Below are 20138 nucleotides of genomic sequence, written 5' to 3' on the forward strand. Positions count from 1 at the left end.
GGGGTTATTAAATCCCGGAGAGTTTTCTCCTCATCTAGCCACCTCATTTCAGTTGTGGTAGGGAATGTTGAGAAGCTCAGAAGGAGCGTTTTTTCAAAAATTACAATTTTATTACCATTGGGCTTTCCTCTCTTAAATACAGAGTGAATATATGAAGGAAGGCGTTGAGGAATCTTCTGAAGATGAGGCGACTGAATCGGAAGAAGACTTTGAATTTAATGAAGGAGTTGGACGCCTTCCCAAAAGTCCCTGAAAGCTACATAGAGACCACGGCAACTGGAGGAACAGGTAACCCCTGCTGGCAGATTAATTTCCGTTTTCAAGAATGGCGTCCAACCAAGTTGGGCCGCTGTTGAATCATTTGCTCTACCAAGCTGCATTAGCAAAATTAAAAAAGGATACAAATATTTAAAAGAGCAAGCTGTCGCACAGTGATTTTCAAACTTCACGTTAAAGAAACTTGCCAATATAGTTTTAATATGGTTTGAGAAAGGTAATGGAGGCCCAAATTGGTTCTGCTCAGAACTGCACCCAATTTTCTCCCTCTTCTTCTACCCCCAGTGGTGGAGGAACCCTCTCCTATTCCATGCCCAGGACAGAAAATCCAAATGGCACTCCTCCATTTAATAATGAATAAATAATTTGCCATTTGCTGCCCTTTCATCATATCTCAAAATCTGCCATCTGAGACAGGTTTCCAAACCCTACCTGATGTTGGGTCTAGCCTTGATAAATAGCTAGCTGCTAATTCACCTATGTAGCAGTTTCTGGGATACAACTGAGGGGATATGCCAGAGTTTGTAGGCGGCGTTAAATGAACAGAAACACCATTTGTGGCTGCCTCTTTCGCCCTCTTGCACAGGCAGGCTATTACTCCAAAGTCCCCAAATAATACCTCCCTCCCCACAGAATTTTGGGGGGTTGTGCAACAGGACTTGCTCCCCAAGAAGTGTGCACAGCCTTGGATTTCTGTTTGAACGAATAGCATTGTTACGTTTTGCTTGCCCGAATGATTACTCAGCCTTAATGAAAAGGCTGCTTTCTGAATACCTGAACTGAACACATTGTGCTACAGACTGGCCTCTAGTCCTTTTCTGGTGCTTTTCATGTGTGCTCTTTGCTCATTAGGAACAAAAAAAGGGGGTTGAAAATTTGCTTTATAAAACCTGTAATTGGTACAAAAAGCATTCCTTCTCTCTCTTTTTTTTGGCAGACCTTTTCTAGGTTTTTGCATTGCAAGAACTCATTGGGCTTCTTTTACTGAATATGGTGTGCCCTTTCCTACCACGGATCAACCCCTTCACCCATTCTTATGATTTCTCAGATATAGAATTTGCAGGTTCTGTATTTGCGCTCACAGGTTTCCCATAATTGTTTGGCCACTGCGAGAAATTGGAACAGGATGCCTGGACCAGATAGACCTGTGCTCTGATTCAGCAAGGCTCTTTTTTGTTCTTGTTGCTTGCGTAGACCATTGCCTTTGAGGAATAACAATTGTGACATTCACCTAAGCGCTCCCCTTCCATGTCCTTCAAGGGGCATCGTGAGAACTGATCAATCACACTGAAGAGCGGGAAAGGGGAGATGAATTAGGGGACACAAGGCTGGGCAGTGTGTCTGGAGGTCCTGGCCTGCCTAGACAAGACCCTTCTTGGCCTCGCTGATGTGGTCCGAAGGAAAGCAGAGCAAGACATTTGGCACCAGCTTAGCTCCAAGAATTGCCAGGAGGCGGCTTGCAAGGCGCCATCCGGCCGTCTTAGGATCTCCACTCTGGATTTGTGTAGGGTTTCCTCCTCCTGAAGATAATAATAATAATAATAATAATAATAATAATAATAATAATAATAAAAAATTTATTATTTATACCCCGCCCATCTGGCTGGGCCTCCCCAGCCACTCTGGGCGGCTTCCATAAAAACCAAAAATACAGTAAAATATCACACGTTAAAAACTTCCCTGAACAGGGCTGCCTTAAGATGTCTTCTGAATGTCAGGTAGTTGTTTATCGCTTTGACATCTGCTGGAAGGGCGTTCCACAGGGCGGGCGCCACTACCGAGAAGGCCCTCTGCCTGGTTCCCTGTAGCTTTGCTTCTTGCAGTGAGGGAACCGCCAGAAGGCCCTCGGTGCTGGACCTCAGCGTCCGGGCAGAATGATGGGGGTGGAGACGCTCCTTCAGGTATACTGGACCGAGGCTGTTTAGGGCTTTAACGGTCAGCACCAACACTTTGAATTGTGCTCGGAAACGTACTGGGAGCCAGTGTAGGTGTTTCAAGATATCCCATAAGGCAGCAGAGGTTTAGGATCAAAGTTTCCCCCCACCCCTAGATGGGCTACTTTCCCAGGTTTCTGAGGCCAATCTGACTCTCATTTCCCCTCGACGGAACATGCAGAAACTGTCTTCTTGACTGCTGGACCCACTGCTGACTTAGTCTGCTCAATCCACCAGAGTCTGTATTTGCATGCAGAGGTCTCTCTCTCCTGGTTTAGTCGCCCAGTCGAAGCTGTTCCCGGGGTGTGGCTGCTGTCGCATGCGGACAGCTTCTAGGAACAGAGTAATTTTTCCTGAGTTTGCTTCACTGTCCTGAAGCAGAGTAGGGAGAAACATTTCAAACTGCATCGCTTAATATATTCATGTGTTTAGTAGAAAGTGTGTTCCACATTCCCTTTTTTCTCCTTGCAAATTTAATGGATATTGTATTTATGCTAGCTCTTTCTTTCTTTCTTTCTTTCTTTCTTTCTTTCTTTCTTTCTTTCTTTCTTTCTTTCTTTCTTTCTTTCTTTCTTCCCAGTTTCTTTAATAGCATTTACAACGATGGCTCTCTTAACCATAATGGAGTTTATGGTCTATCGAGACACCTGGATGAAATATGAATATGAAGTAGATAAAGATTTTACAAGGTAATTTTTCGCTCATTTGCTTTTCAAACCTGTGCGGATTGCATGCTGTTTTACGCTTCCTAAAAACATCTCGGCTGCAATAGCTTTCAGATTTCCATTTGAATCCAGGATGCCCTGGTAACAGCAACGCCCAGCTGCTTGAGAAGCTGAAAAACAAAATTATTACCTATCTCCAGGGGCAAGAAGAATTGAGGAGAGGAAGCTTGGCATTTAGTCAGAGTCCAACAGATGTGACCGGTTACCTGGGGATAATTCATGTTATTCTGGCAGCACGAGAACCATTACGGTGTGGCTGAACTCCATGCCTTCTCAGTAATGTCTGTAGGAAGAAATCACATGACGATTGATTTGGTTACTTCTAATGTGAACGTTGTCCTTGAGCTTGTGATCAAATCTACCACCTAAGCCCATGAGGTTGCTGGTCACATCCTGTAGGAATTAATGTGCTTTCCTGCCTTTCAGAATCAGCTGCCATGCTGGTTAGGCACTTAGTATTTAAAAGTCTGACACCATTGGATTTGCATGTTCTTGCAGTTATCCATTTGCTGCTGGCCATGGTTAAGAGTGCAGGGACGCGGGTGGTGCTGTGGGTTAAACCACAGAGCCTAGGACTTGCCGATCAGAAGGTCGGTGAGCTCCTGTTGCTCGGTCCCTGCTCCTGCCAACCTAGCAGTTCGAAAGCACGTCAAAGTGCAAGTAGATAAATAGGTACTGCTCCGGCGGGAAGGTAAACGGCGTTTCCGTGCGCTGCTCTGGTTCGCCAGAAGCGGCTTAGTCATGCTGGCCACATGACCCGAAAGCTGTACGCCGGCTCCCTCGGCCAATAAAGCAAGATGAGCGCCGCAACCCCAGAGTCAGTCACGACTGGACCTAATGGTCAGGGGTCCCTTTACCTTTATGGTTAAGAGTTTAAAATGGCCTGCAGGATTGTGCAGTCAATCCCCTCAAGGGTGAAGTCTCCTTTCCCTTTCCCACAAGACTTCACCTTTATTTACCTATTTTGATTGATTGATTGATTGATTGATTGATTGAATTTATATACCGCCCTATACCCAGAGGTCTCAGAGCAGTTCACAGGACAAAATCAAAATATAAAACCAATGTATATCTCCTTTCCTCACAGAAAAGCTCAGGGGGGCTAACAATCATCCTTCATTAAATAAATCATTCCCCTTTGGCAGTATATGTCCTGGGGTAAAATCCTAAAAAAAGCTCAGCAACTTTGGGGTAGAATTGTAAAAAAATCTCAACAACTTCAATCCTAAAAAGAGCTCAACAACTGCAGTCGGCCCTCACACTTGTTCACTTCATCAGATCTGACCCTCTTTAAAAAAGTTTGGGCACCTCTGGTTTAAGACTTCATTGGGGCCCATTTTTGGGAGTTTTCAACTTGGTAACCACTGGGGAAAGAGTCCTTTCAGTGGTGGCATCCTGGTTATAAAATTATTTCCCCCCCCCAATACTTTTCATGCCATTTTCAATCAGCTGAACACCTTTTCATTTCGTCCAGGGTTTTTAATCTGCTATAAGTCTATTTACCGTGATTTTTGAGCTGTTTGAAGCCCTGACTTCAATTCTTGTTTATGGCCCAACCTAAGTTCATCTTAACCATGGTTAATCTCGGTGCTATAACAGTGGTTAAAGCTTGCAACAAATTCATAATCGATGGGAAGAGAGCATACAATCCGCAACTTGCTCCCAGTCTCTTAAAAATGGCTAATGGGTAGCCTGCCTCGCATCCCCCAAGCTGAGAAATAATAATAATATTCAGATCAGAGCACATTTTGCCACGTGTCTGCCTGCTGGGCATCGCTTGGGGGAATCATCAGTGTCTTGCCTCTCTGTTTGAAGCCGATGTGATCTTAATGCTTTGGCAAATAATAGCTGTTGTGCATTTTGGCTCCTTGCTTTGTTGTCATGGAGATAATTGGCTGATGTCATCATCAGTCTAATGAGCAGGAGGTGCCTGGAAATTTTAAGATGCTGTACCCCTTGGTAAGAAATCCCAGGTGAACTATCTTGCCTTGTTTGACCAGTTAAATGTGGGGGCTCCTTCCTAAATCTATTGAGTTGCTTCAACTTCCTGTTCCTTATATCAAAGAAAAAGAGTATTTTGAGTGTTTCTGCCTTTCCACCTTATCCAAGGCTCTGCATATCTTTCAATATTCCTTCCAACCTTTTAAGAAGCACTGTGATAGCTCACACTATTATGCACACGGAAGTCACTGAATGTAGGTACTTCCGTAGGAGTTTTTTCTGATTTCTTGAGACGGTTCTGTTCAACTCGCAGAAACACCCGCATTTATTCGGTGCTGATTTGTATGTAGAGACGTTACGTCTTGCTTTAAATAGAAATGCAAACTTGGTTCCTTTCCTTACTTCCTCTTGTGGGTGTGAACGCAAGCAGAAGTGAAGCAAATTATAAGCATACCCGCTCAGATAGCTTAATTGAGGCTTTCTGCGAGGAGAAATGCTTTGCCAAGGTGAGATTTTGCAGTAGACATTGGCCTCGAGTGCAAAATGATCGGCATTTTAACTGGACATAGATAGAGCACCAAGCAGAATGTTCTTTACTCGGGAGGCACAAACAGCAATTTGAAAGAGGAGCAGGAATACAGTACTTTGCGGTCATGAGATGTTCACCGCACTTCTGGGGCAGCAGTCGCATGTGAGATAGCCCAAACATAATTGTTTGAATCCTACAGAATGTGATTTGGGAGATTAGGGACTTAGCTCGTGGTTTGCATGCAGCGTTGTGGGCAAACTGAGGAAGGGCAAACATGCAAGAAGCAAAGTTACAGGGAACCAGGCAGAGGGCCTTCTCGGTGGCGGCGCCCGCCCTGTGGAACACCCTCCCATCAGATGTCAAAGAAATAAACAACTATCTGAGGTTTAGAAGACATCTGAAGGCAGCCCTGTTTAGGGAAGTTTTTAATGACTGATGTTTTAAGGTATTTTTCATCTTTTGTTGGAAGCTGCCTAAAGTGGCTGGGGAAACCCAGCCACATGGGCAGGGTATAAATAAATTATTATTATTAATTATTATTATTATTATTATTATTATTATTATTATTATTATTATTATTATTTTGTTACAGAAGTCAAGAGGTGACGCCCACCATTCTTTTGCAATGTGGCAAATGCCTCTCTAAATCTGCCTTTAGCCTTCTGGCTCAGAATTCACGGTACACAGTCATAGTTTAGATACAAATGATCTGCTGTCCCTTATGAAACATGTGAACCACTGTATGCCATAAGAATTACAGTCGTACCTTGGATCCCGAACGCCTTGAGAGTCGAACGTTTTGGCTCCTGAACACCACAAAGTGAGTGTTCCAGTTTGCAAATGTTCTTTGGAACCCAAACGTCCTACGCGGCTTCCGATTGCGTGCAGGAAGATTCTGCAGCCAATTGGAAGCCGCGCCGTGGTGTCGAACGTTTTCAGAAGTTGAACGGATTGCGTTTGACAAGCAAGGTACGACTGTATTCTACAGCAATCTCATGTAGCTTTTGTGAAATTGACATGCTGTGTCTTCTTTTTCCCCTAGCAAATTAAGAATCAATATAGACATTACTGTCGCAATGAAGTGTCAGTGTAAGTATTCTGATGCAATGCTGTTCATTTTTTTCAGTTTGAAATTACTGTTTTTGTTATGGAAATAGGAGGGCACTATCTATTACCCACAAAAACGAGAGCTGATGCCAAAAATTGTGTCCCCGGGACTGTGTGATCATTTACCTCATGGCACAGGGATGTTAATTTTAGCAATAATTTCTTTTTTAAATACACACACACACATACGTGTATTTCCTTTTTCCTTTTTATTCAGCAGTAATCCAAAAGAAGTGATGTTAAAAATATAATTAATAATAATAATAATGGAAACATTTTATATATAGCTTTCTCGATCTACATAATAATATCTGTAAAGTTTTACTGGAATGGATTATAATAAAATGTGTGGATTTACATTTTCTAGTACTTTATTACACTGCCCCATTTTTCTATAAAACAAACTTAATGTGGTAAATCTGCTCAGAGCAAGTGCTTTCCATATTTCTAAGTGCAGACATTCCTTAATTCACAAAGTAAACCTGATTTTTCTGCTTTTTCTCTGCTATAAATCCTCATTTACTAATGCTCTGGACTAAGTTCAACTTGTTAAGCAGGATGAGCTTTGCATCACATAAAACTTTAGATAATAAGACATTTGTGGGGGTTTTTCTGTTGCCTCTAACAATTATGGTTTTTACTTGGAAAAGGGGAACTAATCAACCCAGTTCTGTCTTGGGGGGGGGGAAAGAATCCATTCTTTTCTTACTGTAAGAAAAAGAAAAATAGAATTGCACAATGGCGCTAATATAAAGCAAAATGAGCTGAAATAATCCCCATATACTTTGTGGCAACCTTCTCCTGAACTAAGGCATTGTAAAATTTGCTTGTCCTTTTTTACTTATCAGACGTGCTGACAGCAGTCTGTGGCAACAAGCCAGGCAAGGCTTTGCTGTCATGAAAGGACTGTGACATTTCCAAAGTCCTCATTAGGAAGAAACGGGTCACTTAAGGTGCTGCAATTGGGCGGCTCAAAAAACTCACCATTGCACAATCTTTTTTCACGTCGGTGGCGCCAAAGGTCACTGTGACAAACTGAGATCTCCTTAAGAGGCAGAAGGAAGAAAACCCGACGTTTTTCAAGACAAACCGTTAGAAAAAGAGCTGTTAGATATGCCGGTTTTACAGGCCTGTTGTTATTCTTACTTGCCTGCCTTAACATTTGAATTTTTTTGCGACAGATATTGGGGCCGACGTTCTAGATCTGGCAGAAACAATGGTATCCTCAGCAGATGGATTAGTTTACGAGCCAGTAAGTTCGCTCCATTCTATTCATAAATGTACATTCTATTCATAAATGTACATTCTATTCAAATGTAGAGGGGCATAGAAAACTACTTTTCATTCTAATGAGCCTAGGCAAAGATCCACAGTTCGCAGGGGCCCTGTGCACAAGGTTTAGCTGTGTAAAATAAGATGGATGAACCTTAAAGAGTGTGCATGATACCTGGGTTCCCACTGCTATTGTTGGACTACAACTCCCATTATCCCTAGTTAGCAAGACCAGTGGTCAGGGATGATGGGCATTGTAGTCCAACGGCAGCGAGGGAATTGAGTTTAAGAAACACTGCCTTACCAAATACCGTATTTTTTGCCCTATGGGACGCACCTTTTCCCCTCCAAAAATGAAGGGGAAATGTGTGTGCGTCCTATGGGGCGAATGCAGGCTTTCGCTGAAGCCTGGAGAGCGAGAGGCGTCGGTACGCACTGACACCTCTCGCTTTCCAGGCTTCAGGAAGCTATCCGCAAGCCTTGCGTGCCCGGGGGAACTCCCCCCGGGCACGCAAGGCTTGCGGGCGGCAGCCTGCAGCACGGAGCACAGGGTGCCCTTTGAAGGACGCCCCGTGCTTTGCGCAAGTGTCCGCAAGCCTTGCGCGCCCGGGGGGGAACTCCCCCCAGGCACGCACGGCTTGCGGGCGGCAGCCAGCAGCGCAGAGCACGGGGCACCCTCCGGAGTACGCCCCGTGCTTCGCACAGGTGTCCACAAGCCTTGCGCGCCTGGGGGGGGAACTCCCCCCGGCGCGCAGGGCTTTCGGTCAGCAGCCGGCAGCGCGGAGCACGGGGCGTCCTTTGGAGGACGCCCCGTGCTTCACGCAGGTGTCCGCAGCCTGCCGCCCGGTGGGCGGGGCGTCCTGAAGCAGAGCGCCCCGCGCGCCGGACAGACACCCGCAGCGTGGGGAGCCCTGCAGGAGTTCCCCGCAGGGCTCCCCACGCTGCGGATAGCAGCCTGCCGCCCGGCGGGCGGGGCGCCCTGAAGCAGAGCGCCCCGCGCGCCGGACAGACATCAGCCAGCCCCACAAGCTCGGGGGACAGCGGGGAGGCGCAGGGCCGCCATCCCACTGTTCCCCGACCTGGTTTTGGGGGGGGGGAAATAAAGGGAAAAAAATTCCTTTATTCCCCCCCCCCAAAAAAGTAGGTGCGTCCTATGGGACGGAGCGTCCTATGGGACGAAAAATACGGTACCATAAAAGTCCCGGTTCCAAGGATATTGTAGTCCAGATTTTAGACTGGGGGATGGAGGAATTCCAAAAATAGCAAGAATTGAAGGCAAGTTCATGCATTAACATAAGCTTAGTTTCATTTGAGGATTGATCACTGCTGTGGGGCTGAACATTTTCCATTTCTTAAAATAATAATTTTTTTAAAAATTTATAAAATCTAGTAATGTGAGGGATACAAAACCAGTTTCAAATCTGTGACTATCTCTTTTTAAATCTTTCTTGTTGCTGTTTGGAAAATTAAGATAGTTACATGGCATGTGAAATTAACACCGCATTCTTTAATTTTTGCTTGGTTTGCGGAACACTTTACTGAATGTCGATCTTCTCCGTTGCAGGTAATATTTGAACTCAGTCCTTTGCAAAGAGAGTGGCAAAGGTAAGAAATAATACAGGTGCAATACAGTGTATGTAAGCAGGCCGAATAAGGGTGGGTGTTTAAATTTGACACACACACAGAGTTTCCACTTAAAACTAAGAAATAAAAGTAAACAGCTAATAGCTCACAATGGACCTAGGGGCCTTCTGCAGTTCAAGTCCATTTGCTGTGTAATTTCTGCATTTCGGCCACAGTCGTCATAGATCGGTCTACTGCCTGGTTGGGAAAACCTGCATCCCTCCGGATTTTGCTGGGCTGTAACTCCCATGATGGGACGCAGGTGGCGCTGTGGGAAAATCCTCAGCGCCTAGGACTTGCCGATCGTATGGTCGGCGGTTCGAATCCCCGCGGCGGGGTGAGCTCCCGTCGTTTGGTCCCAGCTCCTGCCCACCTAGCAGTTCGAAAGCACCTCCGGGTGCAAGTAGATAAATAGGGACCGCTTACCAGCGGGAAGGTAAACGGTGTTTCCGTGTGCTGCGCTGGTGCCGGCTCGCCAGAGCAGCTTCGTCACGCTGGCCACGTGACCCGGAAGTGTCTCCGGACAGCGCTGGCCCCCGGCCTCTTAAGTGAGATGGGCGCACAACCCTAGAGTCGGACACGACTGGCCCGTACGGGCAGGGGTACCTTTACCTTTTACCTTTAACTCCCATGATCCTTGGCCCATGGTTGCGCTGACTGGGGCTGATGGGAGTTGGAGTCCTGCAACATAGAATCATAGAATCATAGAGTTGGAAGAGACCACAAGGGCCATCGAGTCCAACCCCCTGCCAAGCAGGAAACACCATCAGAGCACTCCTGACATATGGTTGTCAAGCCTCTGCTTAAAGACCTCCAAAGAAGGAGACTCCACCACACTCCTTGGCAGCAAATTCCACTGTCAGACAGCTCTTACTGTCAGGAAGTTCTTCCTAATGTTTAGGTGGAATCTTCTTTCTTGTAGTTTGGATCCATTGCTCCGTGTCCGCTTCTCTGGAGCAGCAGAAAACAACCTTTCTCCCTCCTCTATGTGACATCCTTTTATATATTTGAACATGGCTATCATATCACCCCTTAACCTCCTCTTCTCCAGGCTAAACATGCCCAGCTCCCTTAGCCGTTCCTCATAAGGCATTGTTTCCAGGCCTTTGACCATTTTGGTTGCCCTCCTCTGGACACGTTCCAGTTTGTCAGTGTCCTTCTTGAACTGTGGTGCCCAGAACTGGACACAGTACTCCAGGTGAGGTCTGACCAGAGCAGAATACAGTGGCGCTATATTCTGCTCTGGTCAGACCTCACCTGGAGTACTGTGTCCAGTTCTGGGCACCACAGTTCACAGTTCTGGGCACCACATATTTGGGGTCAAAGGTTCCTCATCCCTGGACTACTGCAGCGCATTGTTTGTGGGGCTGCCTTTCGAAAACATCTCGGAAACTTCGCTTAGTTCGGTTTACAGCTGTTGACTGGAACCAGTCTGATGGAGCGCATCCCACCGGTTCTTAAGCAGCTGTACTGGCTACCAGTTTGCATCAGAGCACAATACAAAGTGCTGGTCTCCAACCCCCCGGTTCCTTGGGATCCGTCTGTCTCAGAAGACAAGGGAGGAGTGTGCCTTTGGGGGTGAGATCAAGCTGTTGGAAGGTTGGAGCGTTTGCCGTGGCTGTAGAGACCGATACAGGAGAGACATGTTTTGCTGCAGCTGGGGCAGTTGAAGGCGTCCGGTTGTGCCGCTGCAGATGCACCATTGCGTTTCTTCTCTCTGCGCTCCTCCCAGTGATCCTTTCGACTTGACTTGACTTGACTTGACTGCCTCCAAGCACTGCGTTTTTTTAAGGGCTCCCTTGCTCATACGGTGGGGCTGAGAGCGTCTTTGTGCAGTGCGGGCTGTGCCATATGGGGCTCAAGTCTGGGAATCATCCAAAACTGGGCGAAGGGATATTGCGTCAGCAAAAGCTGTGCTGGCATAGCCCCACGCAACACAGCCCTCCCTGCTTTGGGGGTGAGTGAGCTGGAACACTACCCTTTTAGAGAGGCTTTTTTGAGACTAGGTGGAGAGAGAAAGCTGCCTTCTGCTCATACAGTGAGGGAAAGAAGCATTTGATCCCCTGCTCAATTTGCCCGTTTGCTCTCTGACGAAGAAATGACCAGTCCGTCATTTTAATGGTAGGTTTATTGTAGCTGTGAGGGACAGAATAACAACAGGAAAAACCCCGGAAACCCAGAAGACAAAAAGTCAGAGATTCTGTCTCTCACAGCTACAATAAACCTACCATTAAAATTACAGACTGGTCATTTCTTTGTCAGAGGGCAAATTGAGCAGGGGATCAAATACTTCTTTCCCTCACTGTATGACTTTTGGGTGCAACTCTGCAGGTTTTTTCCTGTCTCAAATTTTTGTCGCTCGCAAATAAGAGTAGCCAGTATCTTGTGTGTGTTTGTGTATAGATGACGAAATATTGTACAGCTTTATTGTGTCCATGTCACACATGGAGTCAGGAACCTGTGGTCCTCCAGATGTGCTTGGACTCAAGGATGAGGTGTGTTGGGCATCAAATAACATCTGGAAGGCTGTGGGTTTCCCAGCCCTTCTTTACACTGCTGAATTCTTTCTCCGTTATCCATCTGAATTGCAGGATGCTGCAGATAATTCAGAGCAGGCTGCAGGAAGAACACTCCCTCCAAGACATAATATTTAAAAGTGCTCTAAAAAGTGCCTCGACGGCACTACCACCAAGGTAAACGTTCGCGGATCGCAGTTCACAGTTTATCCTTTGCTTCAAGCATTTACTGTATGCAGGGGAATTAAAAATAATAATTATTGTATTTTTCGCTCTATAGGACACACGTTTTCCCTCCTAAAAAGCAGGGGGAAATGTGTGTGCGTCTTATGGAGCGAATGCAGGGGGGAGGCAGGCGGGAAAAGCCCCCAAGAGCTGCACACAAGCTCCGTGCAGCTCTTGGGGGCTTTTCCCCAGGAGGGAAAAGGGACTGATTGGCCGCATCAGTCCCTTTTCCTACCTCCCAGAAAAGCCAGTAGAAGCCACGCAGCCCCTTTAAAGAGTCTGCGGGCTTCTGCAAAAGCCATGTGCTCTTTAAAGGGTACGCGGCTTTTGCTGGCTTTTCTACCAGGTGGGGGAATTCCCCCACCTGGTAGAAAAGCCCGCAGGAGCCGCACACTCTTTAAAGAGCGTGCCGCTCTTGGGGGCTTTTCCCGGGGAGAGACAAGGGACTGACTGGCCACGTCAGTCCCTTCTCCCTCCTCGCAGAAAAGCCCGCAGGAGCCATGCGCTCCTTAAAGGGTGCACGGCTCCTGCGGGCTTTTGCGGGAGATGGGGGAATTCCCCCACCTGCAATAGCAGGGAGAAGGTCTGGGAGAAGTGCACAAGCTGCGTGCAGAGCTTCCCAGAGCTGGGGGGGGGGGATCATATTTTTCCCCTTGATTTCCCCCTCTGAACACTAGGTGCGCCCTATGGTCAGGTGCGCCCTATGGAGCGAAAAATACGGTATATACATGTGGTCGTCATACTGATCTGCAGGTTACTCACTTCTGTAGTACGCTTGCTCACCAGCAAGTTCCAGTGAAACTAATGGCTCTTAAATGCGTTTTTAAGGAACTTAAGGGGCAAAGAAAGGAAGCGATATGACAGTTCTGACATGTATTCCGAAATAGCTCAGGCCTATAAGGACATTCTTCCTGGATGTTACCCTTGTTGGCACTGTGTCTCTTTTTGCTTCTGAAATCAAACATGCCCTTTCTTTTCTTCCTGTCATTGGCTGAAGTCAACAATGACTTCTGGGCTCCTGAGGAGCTCAAATTTTGGCTTCTTCTGCCATTTGTTTGCCCAGTACTGCAAATAGCTCAACTGGTGACACAAAAATGCCCGCGGTGTGTGAAAAGTAACGTTATCCGTGGCTGTAACTCGTTTTCCTTCTTCCATCAGGGAGGGCAAGTCATCACAACCTCCGGATGCCTGCAGAATTCATGGGCAGCTGTATGTTAATAAAGTCGCAGGGAACTTTCACATAACTGTGGGCAAGTATGTTCATTTCATTTACTGAAAACGCTATAAACCAACTCCTCCCTCCGTTATCGGGATGTTGGGGGCTTCTCTTTGTGATGGACAGATCAGCAGTGAGAACATACGCATGTCTACCTTGAAGCAAATTCATAGAATCATAGATTTTTAGACCTGGAAAGCTATTGATTGTGTCCATCGTCATCTTGTCCAGGCCCCTGCAATGCAAGAATCTTTTGCTGTACGTGGGGCTCAAACCCTGACCCTGAGGTGATTCCCATCCCTCTTTTTTATAACACTGCTTTTGATTTTTTTTAAAAGCCCTTTGGGATTTTTCTCCTCTCAAGATTAGACGGTTTGAATACAGTGGTGCCTCGCAAGACGAAATTAATCCGTTCCGCGAGTCTCTTCGTCTTGCGGTTTTTTCGTCTTGCGAAGCATGGCTATTAGCAGCTTAGCGGCTTTAGGAAAAAGGAAACAAATTCGCAAGACGTTTCGTCTTGCGAAGCAAGCCCATAGGGAAATTCGTCTAGCGAAGCGACGCAAAAACCGAAAAACCCTTTCGTCTTGCGCGTTTTTCGTTTTGCGAGGCATTTGTCTTGCGGGGCACCACAGTATCTACCTGTGAACCCCTTGGGATGGGAGTCAACAAACTGGTCCTGTTTGCGAAAACCTGGGCAAGGACTTCACTAGCACTACAGGGCTCCCCCCCCCCAAAAAAATTGTCTCGGTGGGTTCTGGAAAACCTCCAGAACAGTACGCTGCGGTGGGTGGATCATTCTGTTGGGCAAGCTGACAGAATGACTGCCAAAGTGCTGTGCTGATTTCCTAACTTTCTGTTTAGCCTGCCACTGAGGAATCTCAAGTCACATGCTTGTTTCCCCACCGTGAATAATGTCCTTTTTCTTAGACCTTAAGTGTTAGGGTTGTATCCAGTGGTTGTTTTGGCAGAAGGCAGCTCAGGCAGATAATAATAATAATAATAATAATAATAATAATAATAATAATAATAATAATAATATTATTATTTATACCTCGCCCAGCTGGCTGGGTTTCCCCAGCCACTCTGGGCAGCTTAAAGGTAAAGGGACCCCTGACCATTAGGTCCAGTTGTGACCGACTCTGGGGTTGCAGCGCTCATCTCGCTTTATTGGCCGAGGGAGCCGGCGTACAGCTTCCGGGTCATGTGGCCAGCAGGACTAAGCCGCTTCTGGTGAACCAGAGCAGTGCATGAAAACGCAATTTACCTTCCTGCCGGAGCGGTACCTATTTATCTACTTGCACTTTGACGCGCTTTCGAACTGCTAGGTTGGCAGCAGCAGGGACTGAGCAATGGGAGCTCACCCCGTCGCGGGGATTTGAACCGCTGACCTTCTGATCGGCAAGTCCTAGGCTCTGTGGTTTAACCCACAGCGCCACCCGCATCCCCTCTGGGCAGCTTACAGCGCATTAAAAATTGTAAAACATTAGTCATTAAAAATTTCCACATACAGGGCTGCCTTCAGATGTCTTCTAAAAGTCAGATAGTTGTTTATTTCCTTGATGGGATCTCTCCTCCATCCACTGTGCATGGTGTGGGCTGTTCCGTATGGGGCTCAAGTTTGCGAATCACTGAAAATTGGGCAAAGGGATATTGCATCATCAAGAACTCTGCTGGTGTGGCCCCACACAACACAGCCCTCCCTGCTTTGGGGATGGGTGGGAGGGACATGACCCTCTGGAGAGGGCCTCAGCCCAGTATACCTGAAGGAGCGTCTCCACCCCCATCGTTCTGCCCAGATGCTGAGGTCCAGTGCTGAGGGCCTTCTGGCGGTTCCTTCATTGCGAGAAGCAAAGCTACAGGGAACCAGGCAGAGGGCCTTCTCGGTAGTGGCGCCCACACTGTGGAATGCCCTCCCATCAGATGTCAAAGAGATAAACAGCTACCTGACATTTAGAAGACGTCTTAAGGCAGCCCTGTTCAGGGAAGTTTTTAGTGTGTGACATCTTAGTGTATTTTTGTTCTTTGTGGAAGCCGCCCAGAGTGGCTGGGGAAACCCAGCCAGACGGGCGGGGTACAAATAAAAAATTATTATTATTGTTGTTATTATTATTATTATTATTATTAATTTTATTTTGAGACTGGGTGGAGAGCGAGAAAGCTGCATTCTGCTCATGCGACTTTAAAGGATTTTTTTCTGTCTCAAGTTTTGGTTGTTCACGATTAAGAGTAGCCAGTATGCAGTATGTCCACTAACAAGCCAGACACAGTGCAGATTTCATTCACCAGATTCCTAAAACACTTACACCAAATTACATTGATGGCATCTGGCAGCAGTTTTGCCAAGCACTTTGAACGCTAGACAAAACTGCCTTGGCCCCTGAACATAGACTTATTTCATGGGCTCCGCTGAGCAATGTTAGGTCTTTGGCTGCCTGCTGCTCTTCTGTATACACCAAGGGGTACTGATTCTCGCGATCTCCAGGTGTGCTGGTCTCCAAATGGCTGTGTCCCCTTGTAAGTGGTACTTTGCTTTGCCTATTGAAGTTTGCCCTTCTTATCGCATCCTTTTGATTCTGAAACTTTGTTCCCTCCCCCTCTTTTTCTCTCTTTCCTTAGGGCAATTCCCCACCCAAGAGGCCATGCGCACTTGGCAGCCCTTGTGAGCCATGAATGTGAGTCCCTTTTGTGATCTTGCGTGAATAGATTGTTAGTTATGAGATGTTTGGGGCAAATATGTCTAGAAGTAAAACATTTTGAGATACTCCGTCTGCGATGTGGCACGTTCAAAGAGCTCTGGCTGCGTCTTTCGGACCAATTCAGACCTACCGCTGACACCAGGTTTTGTTGGACAGACACAGTGGTACCTTGGTTCTCAAACCGAATCCGTTCTGGAAGTCTGTTCCAGAACCAAAGCGTTCCAAAACCAAGGCATGCTTTCCCATAGAAAGTAATGCAAAGTGGATTAATCCGTTCCAGACTTTTGAAAACAACCCCTAAAACAGCAATTTAACATGAATTTTACTATCTAACGAGACCATTGATCCATAAAATGAAAGCAGTAAACAATGGACTGCAGTCACACAATCAGTCAGTAGCTGAACTGGGTTCCGCACAGTCACAGAAACAAAACAAAAAAGCCACAAAAATGCACGATAAATAGCAAAAATAGACAGACCTCAGCGTAACACTCAAAACAGAAGTGTGGCACTCAAAATGGAGCACGTTCGGCTTCCGAAAACAATTCACAAACCAGAACACTTCTGGGTTTGCCGGGTTTGGGTTCCAAGTTGTTTGAGTACCAAAGCGTTTGAGAACCAAGGTGCCACTGTAATGGCTTGGGTGTGTACGTGTCATTTTGTATGATGATGAACACCTCTCTCTCCCTACCTTCTTTCATGGATAAATCTGTCCCTTGCCCACCCCCTACCCAACCTCTTATTTTAAAATTAATTTTTCATTAATAACAATCCAATGGAGGCCACATTAATACAATGCCAAATCATATCAAATCACAATACAATCAAAGGAGCCAATTAAACAGTTCTGAAGTAAACATTTTTTGATGACTTCCTGTGTTCCGGCTATCAGGAGTTGATGTTATTTCTTGATCCTGCGCCAATTTTCTTAATCCAAGTTCCACAATTCCGATCTTAATCCTTTGTTCTAGCAGCCACTGATGTGATGACTTTCGATCGTGTTTAATAAATCCAAATCCATTAACTTGCAGAGGGGATTTATATCCTGTAGCTGTGTGAAATATTTGTTTACCTTCTTCATTTCCTTCATGTTGTGATCAGTCAATTTTATTCAACATGGCTCCTCCTTCGAAAGCTCATTTCTAGGTTTGTCACAGCTTCATTTTGCCTCTTTGAGACCAAAAGCGGAAAGAAGTCAGGCCGCGACTTCTGGCTTACTTTCAGTGTTTATCTCCTTGTTTCTTCTAACGAGCTGATGCCTCACCAAAGCCATCATAAATCAGAATTAGAGCTTTCTTTAGCTGGCAATGTTACAAATCATCCCAGTATTTCACAAAGTCTATTCTTTCAAGCACTCCGTAAAGAAAATTGCAAGTTCTTGTTGAATCCCTCTTGCATTCCATATATGGTTGTAATCAATTAGCAATTGCCTTCCATTAATAATCCCCCTTCTCAACTTCCATCTTCTGTGTGGTCATTGGCATTTGGGTTAAAATGAAACCAGGTGCACCCCTTTAACTGTTTTAATAACGGTGATTCATAACATTGAAATTTCGTAAAGGGGAACAAGAGGGATCGGTGGGTGGAAAGACCTGGTTATTATTATTTATTATTATTTCTTGAGTTTATATACCGCCCTATACCCAGAGGTCTCAGGGCGGTTCACAGAATATATATATATAAATAAAACCAAAATATAAAACCACAAAATATATACAGTGGTACCTTGGTTTACGAACTTAATCCATTCCAGAAGTCCATTCTTAAACCAAAACCATTCTTAAACTGAGGCACGCTTTCCCTAACGAGGCCTCCCGCCGCCAGTGCCCTTCCAGCGTTCTGATTCCGTTCTAAGACTGAGGTAAAGTTTGCAAACTGGGACACCACTTCCGGTTTTGTGGAGTTAGTAAACCAAATGGTTCGTAAACAGGACTTTTCTTAAACCCAGGTCTACTGTAATGCAAATAAAAACAGCAACCCAATAAACACCCCCCAGGGATGTTCGCCAGGCGCCTAAAGGTGTATAATGAAGGCGCCTGGCAAACATCCCTGGGGAGAGCATTCCACAGACAGGGAGCCACTGCAGAGAAGGCCCTGTTCTTGTGTTGCCACCCTCCGGACCTCTCGAGGAGGAGGCAGATGAAGAAGGGCCTCAGAAGATGAACTCAGGGTCCGGGTAGGTTCAAATGGAAAGAGGCGGTCCTTGGGATATTGCGGTCCTGAGCTGTTTTAAGGCTTTATAGGTCAAAACCAGCACTTTGAATTGGACCCAGAAACTCATTGCAGTCGGACCAGGATTGGTGCAATGTGCTCAAACCGTCTTGCTCCGGTGAGCAACCTGGCCGCTGAATTCTGCACTAGCTGAAGTTTCCGAACCGTATTCAGAGGCAGCCCTACGTATAACGCATTGCAGTAGTCTAACCTTGAGGTTCCCAGAACATAGGCAACCATAGTTAGGCTATCCCTGTCCAGATAGGGGCGTAGCTGGGCCACAGCTGAAGCTGATGGAAGGCACTCTGGGCCACTGAGGCCACCTGAGCCTTGAGCGATAGCAGAGGATCCAGGAGGACTCCCAAGCTATGAACCTGCTCCTTCAGAGGAAGTGTAACCCTATCAAGAGCAGGCGACCTCCCACCCATCCGGTCTAGGGAACCACTCCCTAACAGCGCCTCAGTCCTAGCTGGACTGAGCTTCAGTGTGTTGGCTCTCATCCACGGTTTCAGACTGAACTGAGCCATCTAATATTCTGAAACACAATGACTGCCGTGTTGTTTAGTCGTTCTTTACTTGACCATCCTGCTCACGGTAAGTCTGTGCCAAATCCTCTCTTTCCTTATAAGCAGTCTGACGTTAGCGTAAATATTTGCATCCATTTTTGCATTCTGGAAGACTGCACACACTTGAGCTCTGTGTTTGTTTCTTTTTTTGAACGATCAGTTCTTTATTGATTAAAAGATTTGCATGTCTATACAAACATTATGTACTATCTCTTAACGGGTAAAAAAAATTATAAAGAAAAAAATAAAGAAGTAACAAAGACAAGAAACAAAGAAATCAAATTTTAAAAAAGAGAGACAAAGTTATTTACATAGTAAAAGTACTCATCAGCATAATCTTTCCCATCCTTCTCATTATACTGTTTGATATAACATTCTTTTTTACACAGGTTTACATTGTATAATATCATTTCTTTCTGCTTTGTATACATTCTTTTGATCTTTTGCTTTACAAATATCACTCAATTTCTGCTGATGTGAAGTTATTTGTACAATAGAGTTTTACATAATTCTTAAATAATATCCATTCTCTAGTTGTTTTTTGTTTCGATATTCCTCTAACTGATCCTGCCAGTTTTGCTAATTGTAGATATTCTAACATGAGTATCTGCCAATCTGTAATCTCTGGGACCGTTTCATTCTTCCAGTTCCTTTCTATAAGGGTTCTAGCTGCTGTTATACCATACATAAACATACATATGTATGTATGCATGAGCTCTGTGTTTTGACTCCAGGTTCGTCGGCTTTGGGGGTTTAAAGAATCCTTTTTAAAATGTGCTTTTAAAAGGTAGTTAGAAGCCTTATTTGCTTGCAGTTAGCTGTTAGAAGTTGTTTGGCTTAGAGTGAAATTCTCAGGGACTGCATAACTTGAAACAGAACGGCCGCTATTGGGGGAAGCTAAGCAGCGCTGCTAACTCTGCGGCTTTTGTTCTGTTCTGTTTTTCAGCGTACAACTTCTCCCACAGGATAGATCACTTGTCTTTTGGGGAGCTCATCACGGGGGTTATCAATCCTTTAGATGGCACTGAAAAGATTGCATCAGATCGTAAGTGTCACTCACCTCACGGAAAAGTATCTTTCATGTTGTTCGATTTTTAGCAATGTCTTCTTACATTGTTTATGTTCCCTGAATTCTTGGTAGAATGTGATGGGGGGGGGGGCACTTTTCTCAACTGTATCGGCTGTAAACTGCCCTGAGTCGAAGCAATATTAAAAGGCAGGTTTAAAAAGTAAAAAAAAAGTTCCGTTCAGCCTTACTTTACAGTTTTTATTTCCTACTTCAAGCTTGATTTTCTTGCCTA

At 45.6% G+C, this 20138-nt stretch overlaps 1 protein-coding gene and 1 long non-coding RNA gene across 2 annotated transcripts in view; both read left to right on the top strand.

Annotated features, from left to right (window-relative positions):
• The window catches only part of LOC309379054, a 136018-nt gene that overhangs the window by 85921 nt on the left and 29959 nt on the right, over window positions 1–20138 (top strand). The window lies entirely within an intron of this gene.
• ERGIC2 (ERGIC and golgi 2) overlaps window positions 1–20138 on the top strand; it is a 43331-nt gene that overhangs the window by 6839 nt on the left and 16354 nt on the right. The window contains exons 3-11 of the mRNA XM_081927865.1: window positions 143–288; window positions 2791–2899; window positions 6448–6494; window positions 7694–7764; window positions 9349–9389; window positions 11999–12100; window positions 13307–13402; window positions 15981–16036; window positions 19784–19882. Coding sequence (XP_081783991.1) covers window positions 183–288; window positions 2791–2899; window positions 6448–6494; window positions 7694–7764; window positions 9349–9389; window positions 11999–12100; window positions 13307–13402; window positions 15981–16036; window positions 19784–19882 — 727 coding nt within the window. The 5' untranslated portion in view covers window positions 143–182. The remainder of the gene's footprint in view (window positions 1–142; window positions 289–2790; window positions 2900–6447; window positions 6495–7693; window positions 7765–9348; window positions 9390–11998; window positions 12101–13306; window positions 13403–15980; window positions 16037–19783; window positions 19883–20138) is intronic.

The sequence above is a fragment of the Podarcis melisellensis genome (genome assembly GCF_964234715.1).
Source record: "Podarcis melisellensis genome assembly, chromosome: 10".
Taxonomy (NCBI): domain Eukaryota; kingdom Metazoa; phylum Chordata; class Lepidosauria; order Squamata; family Lacertidae; genus Podarcis; species Podarcis melisellensis.